The 17,967-nt window shown below is 46.5% G+C and overlaps 1 protein-coding gene across 1 annotated transcript in view; it reads left to right on the top strand.

Annotated features, from left to right (window-relative positions):
* Window positions 1-17,967, top strand: part of LOC120033961 (rho GTPase-activating protein 23-like) — a 30,995-nt gene that overhangs the window by 3,172 nt on the left and 9,856 nt on the right. Inside the window, exons 4-6 of the mRNA XM_038980359.1 lie at window positions 5,230-5,284; window positions 7,386-8,997; window positions 17,408-17,563. Coding sequence (XP_038836287.1) covers window positions 5,230-5,284; window positions 7,386-8,997; window positions 17,408-17,563 — 1,823 coding nt within the window. The remainder of the gene's footprint in view (window positions 1-5,229; window positions 5,285-7,385; window positions 8,998-17,407; window positions 17,564-17,967) is intronic.

Below are 17,967 nucleotides of genomic sequence, written 5' to 3'. Positions count from 1 at the left end.
TTTGGTTTCTGCCACTTCCTCAATTTGTACTCCCCCCCCATACTTAATTGTATCCCATGCTGTGTTGGACTTTTCCTAGTGGAACAGACCAACATACTTTGGTGTTTAAAACAAGTTTGTTCTGGCAAACCCACTCCCTGATACTCTCCAAATCTCCTTGTAAAGCTTGCTGTACCTGTTGGACCGATTGTCTTCCTGTATAAATTGTAGTATCATCTGCAAATATAGTAGCTTGAGTTTCAGATAAGGCATAAGGAAGGTCATTGGTATATATTAAATAGAGAAGTGGCCCAAGGCAGCTGCCCTGCGGTATTCCACAGTTTAAAGCATGAGGGGAAGAAAATTAACCATTGATATAGGTGGACTGTTTCCTGTCAGTTAGATATGACTGTACCCAATTCAATGCTACCTCCTTAAAACCATAATGCATTCATTTTTTAAAGATTATTTACTGATCCACTAAATCAAATGCTGCACTAAAATCTAAAAATAGTACACCCACAAACCTGCCATTATCCATAGCATTGAGCCACTGGTCGGTCATGTCAACCAATGCAGTGGTAGTGGAATGGTTTTTGCGATAAGCATGCTGATTGGATGTAGTCAGATCATTATTTTCCATGTACTCCCATATATGTCTACTCACCATACCCTCCAATATCTTACTGAGTGAAGGGAGTAGACTAATTGGTTGACTGTTGGCAGGAGTAATGGGTTCTTTGCTGTCTTTCGGGATTGGACACAGTTTAGCACGCTTCCATACATTTGCCAACGTCCCCTTTTCCAGTGACCAATTAAAAATGTATTTCAGTGGAGCTGCAGTCTGGGGAGCAGCACAGCGAAGCAAAAATTTGTCCATAAGATCATAACCTGTAGATTTACTATTGGGTAATGACTTCAATAGGTTTAACACCTCTTCTACTGACACCATTTGTAGACTAAAAGAGCAGGTCTTGTTGCTCATAATATGATCATCAATCCATTGGACAATAGCTTGTTTGGAAGAATGTGTGTTTACATTATTGCTCAGGAAATACATTTTCTTTGTAAAATAATCTGCAAAATGATTGGCAATATCAACTGGTTTTGTTATTATTCTCCCGTCAACCTCCACACTAGATGGGCATGAAGAGATAGATGTACCAAGTAAGCCCTTAACTGTATTCCATACCTTTTTACAATAATTTTTACAATCAATAAAAGCATTGTTGTAAAATAACTTTTTTTTCTTACGATTCAATTTAACTGCATAATTACGTTCTATAATTCTGTTCATCAATTTCTAGTGCAGATTTGACTGCTAAGGCTTTTGCCATATTTCTTTGAGAGAAAAAAACCTCACCCAGTTGATCATCAATCCATGGAGATGGACGAGCCCCAACAGCACTCTTTCTTACTGGTGCATGATGGTCCATTACCTCAGTGAGCAAATCAATAAAACATCCTGTAGCGTGATTTAAATCATCCTCTAGATAAATCAGCTCCCAGGGTACAGCAGCCAAATCATTTTGAAATAGCTCATGATTAAATGTTTAAACATTTCTGTTGACCACAATCCTTGGGGGTTTCTTTGGAACCTTGGTGTTCATGGTTATGATCACAATATTATGGTCTGTCCAGCCCAATGGCATTGATCTGGCTTTTAAGCATTGCAATGGTATATTACAGAAGATCAGATCAATGCATGTGTCTGAACGATGACCCAACTTAATTGATGATCTAGTAGTATCATTAACCATTTGTTTCAAACCACAGTTCTCGGCATATCTCATCAATTTAGTTCTATTGGAATGATTATGATTCTTGAAATTTATATTAAAATCACCCAAGATAAATACATCTCTGTTGCTATCTGTGGCCTGCTCAAACGCAGTACATAAGTCATCCAGATAGGACACCTTAGAGCTAGGAGGTCTATACACACATCCTACCAATATGGGTGCCTGTTGAGGCAGATGTACTTGAGCCCATAGTGCCTCTATTTGACATGCATTAAGGTCATCCCTTCTCTTAAAAGGTATATGATTCTGAATATACAGTGCTACACCCCCACCATTCCTATTCTTGTCCCTTCTCAGTAGACTATATCCTTGAATGTTAATTTGTCCATCATTTACAGATGAATCTTAATACGTTTCGGTCAAAGCCAAAATATGAATATTATTTATGTTGACCAAGTTAAAAACCTCCTGTATTTTGTTAGGAAGGCTACCTATAGTTGAAGTCGGAAGTTTACATACACCTTAGCCAAATACATTTAAACTCCGTTTTTCACAATTCCTGACATTTAATCCTGGTAAAAATTCCCTGTCTTAGGACAGTTAGGATCACCACTTTATTTTAAGAATGTGAAATCTCAGAATAATAGTAGAGAAGGATTTATTTCAGCTTTTATTTCTTTCATCACATTCCCAGTGGGTCAGAAGTTTACATACACTCAATTAGTATTTGGTAGCATTGCCTTTTAAAATTGCTCAACTTGGGTCAAATGTTTCGGGTAGCCTTCCACAAGCTTCCCACAATAAGTTTGGTGAATTTTGGCCCATTCCTCCTGACAGAGCTGGTGTAACTGAGTCACATTTGTAGGCCTCCTCGCTCGCACACACTTTTTCAGTTCTGCCCACAAATTTTCTATAGGATTGAGGTCAGGGCTTTGTGATGGCCACTCCAATACCTTGACTTTGTTGTCCTTAAGCCATTTTGCCACAACATTGAAAGTATGCTTGGGGTCATTGTCCATTTGAAGACCCATTTGCGACCAAGCTTTAACTTCCTGACTGATGTCTTGAGATGTTGCTTCAATATATCCACATAATTTTCTATCCTCATGATGCCATCTATTTTGTGAAGTGCACCAGTCCCTCCTGCAGAAAAGCACCCCCACAACACGATGCTGCCACCCCTGTGCTTCACGGTTGGGATGGTGTTCTTCAGCTTGCAAGCCTCCACCTTTTTCCTCCTAACATAACAATGGTCATTATGGCCAAACAGTTCTATTTTTGTTTCATCAGACCAGAGGACATTTCTCCAAAAAGTATGATTTTTGTCCCCATGTGCAGTTGCAAACCGTAGTCTGGCTTTTTTATGGCGGTTTTGGAGCAGTGGCTTCTTCCTTGCTGAGCGGCCTTTCAGGTTATGTCGATATAGGACTCGTTTTACTATAGATATAGATACTTTTGTACCTGTTTCCTCACAAGGTCTTGACCTCTTCACAAGGTCCTTTGCTGTTGTTGTGGGATTGATTTGCACTTTTTGCACCAAAGTACGTTCATCTCTAGGAGACAGAACGCGTCTCCTTCCTGAGCGGTATGACGGCTGCGTGGTCCCATGGTCCCATGGTGTTGACATAAAGTCTCGGACCTTGTCCTCACAGCCTCTGCTGTTGTCATTCTCCGGTATCCCTGAAAATATTAGATTGTCTCGCATTGATCGACACTGTACATCAAGCAAGGTTTCTTTAAGTTGTTTGTTCTCCCTTTGCACCACCTCCACCTTGCTATGAATAGAGTCTACAGAACCTTTCAGCGCCGTGTTCTCTTTCCTTAGATCATCCATCGGACGTTGGCTGAATTCTAGACTGACACATAATGCATTTATGTCCCCTCGTAATATATCCAAGATATCAAGTTTGGCAAGCCTTTCATTGATGGATTTTAACAAGTCAGCATCCATATCAGTAAACCTCTGCCCACTCTCCCTGCACGCACTCTTGCTTGGGGATGGTTTGGTTCCATCGTCGATACCGCTTGGCCAACTTGGCTTTGGTGTGTTTTGTTGATTGGATTTGTTGTCCTTAATTCTTGAATCCTCCGAAACCAGCGACATGTTTCTTTGAGTTCGTATCTCTCGTCAATGAACCGCTCAAGCTCTTCAATGAATTCTGAATCATCCAGCGTGTTTGCAGGCAGAGTAAAACAAAAAGAACAAAACACCGTTAACTTAGCTAGCGTCTAGTCAGTGTATGCGAGAAGAAGAAAAAAATCACACCAGCCAGGTCCTCCACATCCAGCTTCTGGAATACGTAAGAACACATGTTCCTTCACCTCTGATGCTCTCAACCCTTTTCTCTCTCTCTCTCTCTCTCTCTCTGATGGTTGTCCTTCTGGAAGGTTCTCCCATCTCCACAGTGGAACTCTGGAGCTCTGTCAGGCTAAAGCCCTTCTCACCTCCCTGACCTTGCAAGGCCCTTCTCCCCCGATTGCTCAGTTTGGCCGGGCGGCCAGCTCTAGGAAGAGTCTTGGTGGTTCCAAACGTCTTCCATTTAAGAATGATGGAGGCCACTATGTTCTTGAAGATCTTCAATACTGCAGACATTTTTTGGTACCCTTCCCCAGATCTGTGCCTCGACACAATCCTGTCTTGGAGCTCTATGGACAATTCCTTCGACCTCGTGGCCTGGTTTTTGCTCCGACATGCACTGTCAACTGTGGGACTTTATATAGACAGGTGTGTCCCTTTCCAAATCCTGTCCAATCATCTGAATTTACCACAGGTGGACTCCAATCAATTTGTAGAAACATCTCAAGGATGATCAATGGAAACCGGATGCACCTGAGCTCAATTTCGAGTCTCATAGCAAACGGTCTGAATACTTACGTAAATCGGGTATTTCTGTTCGTTTTTTTTTTATACATTTGCAAAAATTTCGCTTTGTCTTTATGAGGTATTGTGGGTAGACTGATGAGGATTTTTTTTAATTTAATCCTTTTTAGAATAAGCCTGTAATGTAACAACATGGAAAAAGTCAAGGGGTCTGAATACCTTCCGAATGCACCATATGTGTGGGTGTTGTTTATGTACGAGATATGTATGTTTTATGTATGTACAGCATCATTCTGGAATGTGGAACATGTTCAGTTGAGTAAGTCTTCCTTGACTTGTGTGAGTACATCCTCCTAAAGAGAATAGCTTGGCGCAATGAGTGTACAGAACACATCCACTGAGAGCAGTAGAGTCACCAGGGTCATCGTCAACAGGGTCTCCTGTGACATGGTTGCTGATCAACTCATCTCAAAGCAAAACAAAAACTCTTCGTCACAACTGGGGGAAAAGTGTTCTCTTACCGTAACATGATGAGTTTGGAAAAAATGTGGAATTCTAATTGTTTTTCTATCGTTCCATCTGTGTTCCTTTTCCCCTTCTCCCCTTCCTCCTTCTCTCTTCGGTTCCCCCTCTCTTTGCCCTCTCCCTTCCTTGTCCCTCTCATCTTTCTTCTCGATCCCTCCACAGTGAGAGTGTGTTGGAGCTCTCTATAATGCCAAAAGACGAAGACGTTCTGCAGCTGGTAAGTGTGAGTATGATATTTCAACCACACTACACCCTAATAGAAACACTCACTCTCTCCTGATAAATGAATTGATTTAAGAATACTAATACTGCTGAGAGATAACATCTTGGATATAGTCGTTCTTGTCATTCCATTGCTTTGAGTGGAAATTCTCAACTCTCAGGAACTAGCTGACCCCACTGTGACTTCACTGTGATGCAGATGCTTTCTAGTCTGTAGCTGGATTACAACACACATTCATTCAAGCTATTATCCAGAGTTCTGTAGAAGCGTCACATGAAAAGCAGCTACCTACATACTCACTCGCACACGCACACACACACACACCACACACACACCACACACACACCACACACACACACACACACACACACACACACACACCACACACACACACACACACACACACACACACACACACACACACACACACACACACACACACTTTGCCTCAGTCCATAAATTGCTCCACCACTTACACACATGACCAGACATGCAGAGTCACCGCCTCTCCTCTGGACCAGGAGGAGCAACCCAGGGGCAAGAACGCTGACACAACCTCCCAGACCTGGGCTTCTCTCTCTCTCACACACACAAACGCCTACCCACCAAGCACCCTTTCTTTCCCCTTCCAAATACTGCCCTCCTTCAACCCCACTACCACTCCCCTACCCCTCCACTCCTCCACCCGTCTCTCCTCTCACTCCGCCCCTCACTGCACCACGGGCATCGGTTGCATTCCAATGGTGACGTCACCAGCACTAGTTACGCCCCCTTCCACCCTCCCACAGGGTAGAGTGAGGGAGAGGAGAGAGAGAGAGAGAGAGAGAGAGAGAGAGAGAGTGGGAAGAGGGACTTTGGAAAGGCTTGTCTGAGGACAGCATACTGAACGAAGAAGAAAGTTCGACAGATAGCAAGAAAAGAACAGCGAGAGAGACAAAAAAGGAGTGTAAAGAAGAAGTTGAGACATAACCTCGAGAGAGAATGAGAGAGAGTGGTAAATTGTAGCGGCGGGAGTGTTAGTGTCTGTGGGAGGCAAACAGACTCGTGCATCGAGGAGTTCCTCTCCTCTTCCTCTGTGAGTGACTTCAAGCCAGTATTGAGCCTGAGAGACACTGCCAGACTGAGTGTGGGCCTGCCCTGCTCTCTGAAGTGAAGCCTGAACACCATCTGAACACTTCATCTGTAAGTGTCGCCTTTTGATGTGAATTCATTTCGGGCAAAGCGGTTTTTAAGACTGTGGCTTTGTAGTTTCTTAATCGGTGTTGTGGCTGTAGCTTGAGGGGCTTGAACGCTGAGCGATGCTTCACATGTGTGTTGTTGTTGCGGGTGTATTGGATCAAGCTAGCTGTAGCAGTGAGACTCTCTGCTGGTTTTGATAGATCCAGATTGGCTGTCGTTTTAAGTCAGTGCTTTGTTGTAGTGGTGTATTCGGGAACATTGCTGTGGTTCTGTGCGGCTGCAGACGGTTGCTGTGTTGTGGCTCTCGCTCAAGGCACGTGCTAGTGCCTGCAGCTAACGAGTAGCTGTGTTTGTGTTGGAGGCTGAGTTGGGGCCCCTGAGAGTCACTGTGGCGGAGCAGACTGAGGTGGTAGGAGGATGAACACAGATGATTCTCGACGTCGTTTGCTGTGCAACATCATAGTTAACAAGGAGCTTTAGTGGAATGCTGTGCCGGTCAAACCTGTGACTGTCAAACCTGTGACTGTCAAACCTGTGCCGGTCAAACCTGTGCCGGTCAAACCTGTGCCGGTCAAACCTGTGACTGTCAAACCTGTGACTGTCAAACCTGTGACTGTCAAACCTGTGACTGTCAAACCTGTGACTGTCAAACCTGTGACTGTCAAACCTGTGCCGGTCAAACCTGTGCCGGTCAAACCTGTGACTGTCAAACCTGTGCCGGTCAAACCTGTGCCGGTCAAACCTGTGCCGGTCAAACCTGTGACTGTCAAACCTGTGACTGTCAAAGCAGTTGTATTGAATCATTGAGTCCATCTACTGATCCCGCTCCTTCCCCCTCTGACCTCTGACCTCTGTTCGTCACCTGAACTCCTCCTGTTTGTGTCTCAGCTCTCTCCCTCTCTGTCTCCACCTACAGGCATACTCCCAGGATGCCTACCTGAGGGGCAACGAGCCTTACACAGGGGGAGCCCGGAACCTTCCGGTACCCCCGCCCCTCTGCTACGCTCCCCGCACCAAGTCCCAGCCTCCCGCCGGGGCCCCGGCCCCCATGGGCCAGAACCAGCTGGACAACTGGAGCCGCTGGGCAGGCTCCGCCAGCCCCATGTCCCCCCTGGACAACCGCTCCACCGTGGGCAGCCCGGCCAGCTGGCAGGAGGGACTGGGCGGAGAGCCGGGGGGCGTGGGCCACAGTAGCCCCCCCTACAGGACAGAGGAAATCCAGTACGGTGTGACCGGGCAGCAGCCTACGGGACAGACAAGGGGTCGCTCCTACTCCTCATCTTCTTCTTCAGGAGGGCCCCTCAGCAGCCCTCTGCATGTTCACTATGTCAACCACAATGCTGCTGGCACTGCCACCACCGCCTCCTCTCAGCCCCAGAAGGGCAGCCAGGCCTGGGCCAGCCCTCCCCAGCCGAGCCCCAGCCGTAGCCAGCACTGCCAACAGGCCCTGTCTGAGTGGTACTACAGCCAAGCTGCTGAGCAGCGCCAGGGCCGCAGTGGCAGCATGCACCAACGCCACCGCAGCTACTCTCAGGACAGGCTGTGTGAGACAGGCCCTGGGTGCCACCGCCGGAGTCCGGGCGGCTGGCCCCACAGCGCCTCCCAGGACACCCTGATGCTACTGCAGCAGTCGGGCCCCGGCCCCCACGGGGACCCTTCTTGGACCTACGGAGACTGGGAGGGGGCCCGGGACCAGAGTCACCCCTCCTCCTACGGCAGCAGAGCCCGGTCGGAGAACCTGCTGGTACAGTACGACCGCTATGGCCGTTCGATGGAGATGTTGGAGTCGCCCCGTTCCGAGAGGCCTGCCTGGCTGAAGCAGGCCTCACAGCAAGCACCCAGGACTGAGGCCTATCAGAGGCAGGGGAACCATTACGGTGTCGCACCGGCCCCCTCTATGGGCCGACAAGCACAGCCGCACCACAAAAACCACCCCCAACCCCACTCACAGTCTCACCCACAGCCCCAGCCCCAACAACCAGCCCCCCAGAGCAGACGTCTTCCCACCGGACAGAGTCTGGACGACCAGCCAGTAGGTTACCGCAGCTACAGCCCCTCCTTCAACCGCAAAACAGGCCGCATCATGCAGCAACCCTCCTTCAGGGACCCCTCCTACCTTGGCCCCCACCTCAGCTGGGCCCCCACCCCCAAAACCAGCCCCCCAGAGGGTGTTGTCCCCTCAGTTCCATCCCCCCTGGCCTCCACCACCCCCGAGACCCTTGACAGGGCCTACCGCCCCACCAACCATGAGAGGGGGGCAGTGGAAGGTCAGGTGGAGGTGGTAGCTCAGACCCAGGAGGTCAAACTGAGACAGAAACCCCCCACGGGACGAAGGAGCGCCCACGCCATGCGCCACCCCCACTACACCCTGCCTGTAGATGGCACAGAACCCCCTGTGTTCCCCCCTGACCCCCACGACGCTGCCCCCGCCCCTCGCCCCTCAGGAGATGGTGCCCCGCACCGTACCAATGGCAACCTGGCCCCCCTGTCTGTAGAGGATGACGCAATGGCCTCCATTCCCTTTATAGGTAAGCACCTCCACCACCACACACTCCTCCTCCTCTTCCTCTCCCTACCCCTCCATGTGACTTGCAGACCTCATCACTCACACTTCCGTTTAAGGCACAAACATATTCCTCCTGATTTAATCTTACTGGAACTTTCTGGAAACTAACTGTTCATAAAAACAAACAAAGGGGGGGGGGGGGGGGGGGGGGGGGGGGGACATAGACTATGACTTGGCCTCTATTTAGAGAATCGAACCATTCTCTCTGTACCCTTCATTTCCTCTGTCGGTCTACCTGTGTGGCCAGGCTCCGGGCTTTTCCTCACTCTGTCTCCAGCCTGTGTCTTTGTTCGTGTTGGGTAATACTGGCACTTCCCACAGACATGCAGACAGTTTTAGTAGTGTTTGATTGAATCATATTTTACGGGACTTCACTAACCCCCCCCCCCCCCCCCCCCCCCCCCCCCCCCCCCCTCCTCACCAAGTCGCTCAGATCCCCTTTCCATTCACAGGAGAGGAGGTGGAAGCTGACTTTATATCTGTCACTAGCTTTCAGTCTGTCCGCTTTCACAACAGGGAGAATATTTTTCTCTCTCTTATGTCACTGCCATGAATTCCATTTTAATTCCAGCCAAGTCGGGCGGCAGGTAGCCTAGCGGTTAAGAGCGTTGGGCCAGTAACCAAAGGGTTGCTGGTTAGAATCCCCGAGCCGACTAGGTGAGAAATCTGCCGACGTGCCCTTGAGCAAGGCACTTAACCCTAATTGCTCCTGTAAGTCGCTTTGGATAAAAGCATCTGCTAAATGACAAAAAAAAGAAGAATAGTATAAATGAATTGGTTGAAACTCTAATAATAACCTTAACTTTTGACATTATGTCTGGATTTACTGAGATTCACCCTCTGGGCTTCGTAACTGTTTGTGTATTTGCGTACTACATGTGTGTTCTACTGTAACCACACATTTGTATATATGTATGTATGTATAGTGTGTATGTACAGTGTGTGTGTGTGTGTGTGTGTGAGAAGAGAATAGGAGGTATCTGGCCGTGTCTCAGCTTGTTGCCTCTGCTCTGCTGCTGAAAGAACACATGATGAACACAACAGGGCCTCAGTAAATAGCCAGCTACTCCTACATGGTGTACAGTACTAATCAACAGACCATAGCCTCTAGCCCTACAGTTAAACCACGGGTAAACCAACCAACCACAGCTAAGGCAGGACCAGGCCAGGACCACATGCAGTACCTAAAGGAAGTCTACACACCACCGTGAACCTTTTTCACATTTTGATGCGTTTACACAGTGGGATTGAAATAGATTTTTTTATTTTTTTTATGTCATTGATCTACACAATAATCTCAAAGTGAAAAGAAAATTCGACAAATTTGAAGAAATTAATAAAACTTAAACAACTAAAATAGAGTTGTTGCATAAGTATTCTCTCCTTTGTTTAGGCTAAATGAGTTCACGAGTGAAATTTGGCTTTAAAAAAAACCACATAAGTTACATGGACTCACTCTGTGTGAAATAATAAGGGTTGACATGATTTTTAAATGACTAACTCTTCCTCTGTCCCCCATATGTAAGGTCCCTCAGTCAAGTATTGCATTTCAAGCACAGATTCAACTACAAAGACCAGGTAGTTTTTCAAAAGCCTCATAAAGAAGGGCAGTGATTGGTAGATGGGTAACAATAACAAATCAGACATTGAATATCTCTTTAAGCATGGCTAAGTTAATAATTATGCTGTGGATGATTTATTAAACCACCCAGACACGTCAAAGATACAGTCGTCCCTTCTGAACTGAGCTGCAGGACAGGAATGAAACTGCTCAGGGATGTTACCATGAGGCCATTGGTGATTTTAAAACAGTTACACAGTTCAATGGCTGTGATGGGAGAAAACTGAAGATGGGTCAACAGCATTGTAGTGACTCCGCAATACTAACCTAAATGACAGAGTGAAAAGAAGAATACAAATATACTGAATAAAAAATTTCCAAAACATGTATATACTGTATATGCGATTAGGTACTTATGCAATATTGCAAAAAAACACGGCAAAGGAATACACTTTTTGGCCAAAATGCAAAGCCTTATGTTTGGTCCAGAACATCACTGAGTAACTTCCTCCTTATTTTCAAGCATGGTGGTGACTGCATCGTGGTATGGGTATGCTTGACTCTGGAAATAACCAAGTTACAGTTTTGACTTAAATCTGCTTGAAAATCTATGGCAAGACTTGAAAAATTGCTGTCTAGCCACGATCCCCAACACCTTGACAGAGCTTGAAGATTATTTTTTTTTTTAAAGGATAATGGGCAAATATCGCACAATAACAGGTGGGCGAAGCTCTTAGGAGATTTACTCACAAGACTCACAGCTGTAATCGTCTGCCAAATGTGCTTCTAACGTGTATTGACTCAGGGGGGTGAATGCTTAACTAATCAAGGCATATTACTGTTTTATTTTTATTTCATCTTTAACTTTAGAGATTAGAGTATTTCGTGTAGATCGTTGACAAAAAGTGACAGTTAAATCCATTTTAATCCCACTTTGTAACACAATAAAATGTGACGAAATCCACTTTCTCTAAGCAAGGTAGGCTACTCCACACCCTCAGATGGCCAGGACAACAACCGAGGTCAGCAAAGTGGAAAGCAGATTCAAATGAGCTGCGTCGGAAACTTGTGCCTACGTTAAAATGGAGAGATGGATAGATGCCCTCGATGTGGGGCCAAACCTTGAGGAACATAGAGAGCGAGAGAGAGAGAGAGACCTATAAAGAAAGAGATTTAATAAGGAAGAAAACCAGGAAACTGAGAAGATTCTTGCTGCTTCTCTTCCTTCCTGCTCAAGAGTCAGGGATGCACGTTTAATGACCAAAGACTGAAACTTCAAACTCCTCTCTTGCTGTTTCTCTATCTCTCCATCTTTTCCTCTCCCTGATAGGATCTGTGATCTGGTTGTTTGGGAACACGATTTAATAGGCTGTAGATGATGAGGCTGTGTAGTAGACAGATGCACAAAAGCACGGTGTCTGTGCTGTCCAGGTTGGTGGTTGGATTCTCTTGCCCTCTAGTATCGGTCATTTGACTTAGCGTTTCCCTATATGGTGCTTTCACTCACTGTAGTCCCCTTTTGAATAGTGTTTGTAGCTTGCGGTAGCAGAACCAATGAAAGGAATTACGTATTGGAGCATTTTTACTGTAAATCCTAGGATTGGGTCTTATTAGGATGGCAGGTTATACTGTCCCCCCTGAGCCTCCTTTTGGGGGAACCCAGAAGTGTCGATGGTAGGACAGGGGGCCTGGTGGTAGTGGGACCCCCTGTGAGTCACAGTACAGTAGGGGTCCAGACTGTCTCTGTCACACTGCCAGCCTCAGGCATTGCACTCTGTGCCCACCGCCATCAATGCTGCCTTTGTGTACCACTGGGAGATGGACGGGGTACTGACCAGTCCACAACCCCTCCACACTATACCCTCCCCACAACAGACACACAGAGCCACTACCCTCCACACAACACACACACACAGACACACACACACAGACACACACAGACACACACACACACACACACACACACACACACACACACACACACACACACACACACACACACACACACACACACACACACACACACACACACACACACACACACACACACACACACACACTGAGCTGGCCAAAACATGGCCTATGCTCTCAAAGACATCTCTCTTTCACCCTCTCTCTGTGTCTCTGTGTGAGCGGGTGAGGTCATGGCGTCTCCTATAGAGAAGGGGATGTGATAGTAGGCTATAGGAGTGTGTTGTAGTAGTATAGAGCCCTGCTCCATTCTCCAGTCCTGCAGTGTGGTGGCTGGGAGCTCCTCTCTCTACTGGCGCTGCTCTGCTGCTGCTGGCTCTGTTAATGATGGCCTTTGTTAAACCCACAGGCAGCGAGAGCGGCTATTTCTGGGCTCGGCTGTAAACAGGCAGATTCCACATCCCAGATTGGGAATGTTTCCGCCTCTGCCTCTTCTCCTACTGCCTCTGTTGGGCCGGCCCTAGCACCGAGACGAGAAACGGACTGATACAGAGAGAAGAGGAGGGGTGAGGGAGATGTCGAGAGACAGAGGAAAGCAGGTGGAAGGCAGTGAAAGTGGAAGCAGAGAGGAATAGAGGGGAGAATATGATGTCTGGGGAGAGGTATGGTCAGAGAAGAAACAGACACGGGGGAGAGAGGGATGAGTCTTGCATGAAAAGGTATGTTTTGAGCACCTTGTAACAATACAAGAAAGCATAACATTCCATTTCAAAAGTTCAAGTTAAGGCTATAGGGGTTGGTTTCGAGTGTAGAGCCAAGTCGATTCTGAGCCATTGCTTCCATTTGAGACTGAAGATCTGCTGCCCTCTGCTGTTTAGTGAAGGTACTCACAGACAGGCGCAGCAGCAGTGGTTATTAGTGAGGCCAGCATTAGGACCTGAAGCTACAAAAGTTGGGCAAAACCCTACCCTTCCCTCCCTACATGCAAACACTAGTCTGGTCCATAATCCTCTGTGTCACTCAGAAAGTGTGTTGTGGCTGGCTGGTTTCACATCCCCTTGTGTGTGTTTTAGAATGGTCGAGATGAACGTTGTAGGGTTATCTTGGACAAGGTTGGGTAGGTTACTTTCTAAATGGCATCTGTTAGAGTTACTAGTTACCTGTCCAAAATTGTAATCAGTAATGTAACTTTTGGATCACCCAAACTCAGTAGCAATCAGATTGCTTTCAGTTACTTTTAGATTGCATAAGAGGCATTAGATGAAGACAAAAAGGAATATTACCAATTGAACGACATCTATTGCCGGATAAATCAACGTTAGAGTTTACATAGCTGGCCATACATTGATGTTGCATTATGGTGTATGTAGGCTTCTTTTAACCCATTGCTTTGTACTTTAATACAGATAAGTTTCAAGTTTTAATGTCACGCGCACAACAGTGAAATGCCTTTCTTGCGAGCTCTAAACCCAACGATGGAGTAATCAATAATTAGTGCGGAAAATAACATACGGTAGAACAAAAACACACGAGACCTTTTTTTATAAATAATAAGAATACAAGAAAGTAAGAAGCTATATACAGGGTCAGTTCCAGGATCAGTAGCTATATACAGGGTCAGTTCCAGGATCAGTAGCTATATACAGGGTCAGTTCCAGGGTCAGTAGCTATATACAGGGTCAGTTCCAGGGTCAGTAGCTATATACAGGGTCAGTTCCAGGGTCAGTAGCTATATACAGGGTCAGTTCCAGGGTCAGTAGCTATATACAGGGTCAGTTCCAGGGTCAGTAGCTATATACAGGGTCGGGTCAGTTCCAGGGTCAGTAGCTATATACAGGGTCGGGTCAGTTCCAGGGTCAGTAGCTATATACAGGGTCGGGTCAGTTCCAGGGTCAGTAGCTATATACAGGGTCGGGTCAGTTCCAGGGTCAGTAGCTATATACAGGGTCAGTTCCAGGATCAGTAGTTATATACAGGGTCAGATCCAGGGTCAGTTGCTATATACAGGGTCAGTTCCAGGGTCAGTAGCTATATACAGGGTCAGTTCCAGGGTCAGTAGCTATATACAGGGTCTGTGCCAATACCATATTTACAATGTGCAGGGATACTGGATTGATAGAGGTATATATGTATAGGGGTAAGGTGAGTAGGCATCAGGATATATGATAAACAGTAGCAGCAGCGTAAATGAAGATTGTAGGTGAGTGCGTGTGTAAAGTCCGTATAAATGTGTGTGCGTGTTGGAGTGTCAGTGTGTGTGATTGTGTAGAGTCCTGTGAGTGTGCTTAGAGAGTGCAAAAATACAAAGAAATACAAGGGTCTATTTAGCAGTCTTATGGCTTGGGAAAAGATCGGTTCAGGAGCCTGTTGGTGTCAGACTTGATGCACCGGTACCGCTTGCCATGCGGAAGCAGAGAGAACAGTCTATGACTTGGGTGGCTGGAGTCTTTATCGATTTCCCGCGCCTTCCTTTCACACCGCCTGATATAGAGGTCCTGGATGGTAGGGAACTCAGCCCCAGTGATGTACTGGGCTGTCCGCACCACCCTCTGTAGCGCCATGCTGTTGTCATACCAAGCAATGACGCAGCCCGTCAAGAAGCTGTAGAACTTGGATTTGAGGGCCCCGTGCCAACCTCCTGAGGGGGGACGAGGCGCTGTCTCTTCACCACTGTGCGTATGTGTGTGGATCATTTTAAGTCCTTACGGATTTGGATCCCGAGGAACGTGAACCCTCTGAACCTGCTCTGCTGCAGCCCCGTCGATGTGGATGGGGGCGTGCCTGTACCCCCATTCCCTGTAGTCCACGATCAGCTCCTTGGTCTTACTGACGTTGAGGGAGAGGTTGTTGCCCCGGCACCACACTGTCAGGTCACTGACCTCGTGTCAGCAAACTGGATGATGGTGTTGGAGTGGTGCGTGGCCTCGCCGTGGTGGGTGTACAGGGAGTACAGGAGGGGACTAAGCACGCACCCCTGTAAAACGATTAGGCTATATCTTGACATAAAAAAACAAAGTCTGTCAGATTTTCCAGTCATTCCAAAATACTCCTTGATCTTCAAGAATAGGATTTATATATAGATGAGCCAAATAGTTTAACCTGAGCATGACCCAAAAACGAAGGACTTATTAGCCTACTCTGTTTATTATTTTGTTGTTTTGAGCTGAAAAAGAAATGCCGCTCTCATGGAACGGCATGCTTTGAGCATGTGTCTGTGAGGCCCATGGATATTTTTTTTATCAGCACGAATTAGATTGAGCAATAAAAGCCTCACTCGCGGTCTTCTTAAATGAAACTTGTTTTTGACCGTATGTGGAGCACAATGCCACGGGGGAGTTTAGAAGGGAGGAAGTCCCTCAAACTGTTATTCCATAGACTGGGATCTGCACTATACAGCTGTTGCAAGAGTGAATTTTTCACTCATGGCCGCAAAAGCGATACACGACAGGCAGCTGAAACCTCTTAAATTCAACCATTATTGGGTTCAAATGAACAGTCGTGCACAAAAACGACAATCCGTAAGAAGAAAATAGCCCGAGCAGCAGTGTGAGTCACATCAGTGCGCTATGTATGTAGATATCAACAATACGTGATATCCGTGTCGCCCGTAGGCTACACCACTGCCGTCGTCCTTACCTCCAAGCCTTTATTCAAGTAGGATGTATAATCTTTGGATGCTGACAGCAGTCTCACCATTGGAAGACCACTTGCACTGTAGCCTACCAAAGCCTATTCCTCCTCTTTTCCCGCTATCCATCAAATGGTCTCTGACTTGTGGTCAGACTCGCTCAGGTGGAACAAACTTAAACCTGCTCCTTTTTTCAATGCTGCTTTCAATGTCTTTGAGAAAACAGAAAGGTGTCAAAAAACAAACCAAAAAAATCAGTAACATCCTTTATGAATTTAAAAGTAATCCTACAAGTAATCATCTAGTTTTTCAAAGGAATCTGTAATCTGATTACAATATTTTTGCTGGTAACATAACGGATTACAGTTAGTTTGTTTTGTAATCATTTATATGTACAATGTAACCCGTTATTCCACAACCCTGATCTTGGATATATTACTTACGGTTGTTTTATGTATTTCTGTCATTCAACTTTGAAATGACTGCTTTCATTTTGAAAAATGCATAGCAGCTAACCAGGACATTATCACTACAAGCAAGACAAAGTTTCCTTTTTTTTGTGTGTAATGCACTCATACAAATGAACACAATGAATCACACATTCTTCCCAACCCGCTAGTTGATAAAGAACTGAAACCTAGCGTTATTACATGGTACTCGAAGCCTTTTCCGTTTCTATTTGAAGAACTCTTCTCATGGAGGCAGCAGACACAGGTACAGCATAGGGCGTTGTTTCAATCTCTCTGCATGTCGTTTTACTTTCCACCTTATTATTTTGTCTATTGTCCGTGTGTCCGTGTGTGTTTTTATGCAATAGAGCTGTAATATTGCTCATTTACAGTTACGTTATTGAAGTTCTAAATTGCAGTTCTGCCTTTAGTCTTTTCTGACTATTTTCATCCACTTTCTCTTTGAGGATGCTTCATAGAACACATGTTATAATCTGTGTGTACATGAGTAAGTAAGTAATGTGTCTTGTCAATGTTTCTCAGAGAACCTGAGCATTCCGTGTGAAAACAGTATCTCTGTCCTTTATAGTAACCCTCTGGCGGTACCTCATCGCTCTCCCTTCCTTCAAATCCTCTCCCCTCCTCCCTCTATCCTTCCCTCTCGTCCTCTCACCCTTGATTCTGCCCTCTGCCCTTTCCTAACCTTCCCTCTACTTCCCTTCCTCCCTTCTTCCTATCCTGTCTCCCACCTTTGCCCTTTCCCTTCCCTCCTCTTCCCTCTAACCGTCCCTCTCCTCCTCCCTCTACCCCCCCACACACACAGATGAGCCAACGAGCCCCAGCGCTGACCTCCGTGCCCGCCACGTACCCGCCTCCTCCGTGGTGTCCAGCGGCATGAGCTCAGCGCCCGCCATCGTCACCAGCCCCGCCTCCCCCACCTTCACCTTCCCCCTAACCAGGCTCTTCTCACACGACTGCAGTGAGTGCCCCCCTTGAGCCGGACTACCCCGGACCGACTACCCTGCATGCAGCCATACCAGAACCCACCCAGCACCCCTCTCTGCGGTGTCTGGTACCATGCAAGCAGACATGCCACCTCCACATCTATGGAGAGAATGGCTTACTGTACACAGCATGCTCCTTTGTCTCTCTGCATGAGTTGATTGACAATTTTTCCATGGCGAAGAGGTAAATTAGCCTCCAGTAAATAGGCCTTGTGTACTTCTTTGTGCCTGGTAAGATGCATGCGCACCCTAAAGCAAATGTAGTCTCTCCTCGGTGGACTAACCGCCTAGGCAGATGCATATGCGTCATTGAAGTGAATGTGGTTACTCGTTACCCTTTGTAGAAAGTGTGTTTTGTACCAATAGGGTCCACATTTTC

This window comes from Salvelinus namaycush, chromosome 41, assembly GCF_016432855.1.
Source record: "Salvelinus namaycush isolate Seneca chromosome 41, SaNama_1.0, whole genome shotgun sequence".
Taxonomy (NCBI): domain Eukaryota; kingdom Metazoa; phylum Chordata; class Actinopteri; order Salmoniformes; family Salmonidae; genus Salvelinus; species Salvelinus namaycush.
The sequence above is the reverse complement of the archived record's forward strand: the minus strand, read 5'-3'. Positions and strand labels throughout refer to the sequence as shown.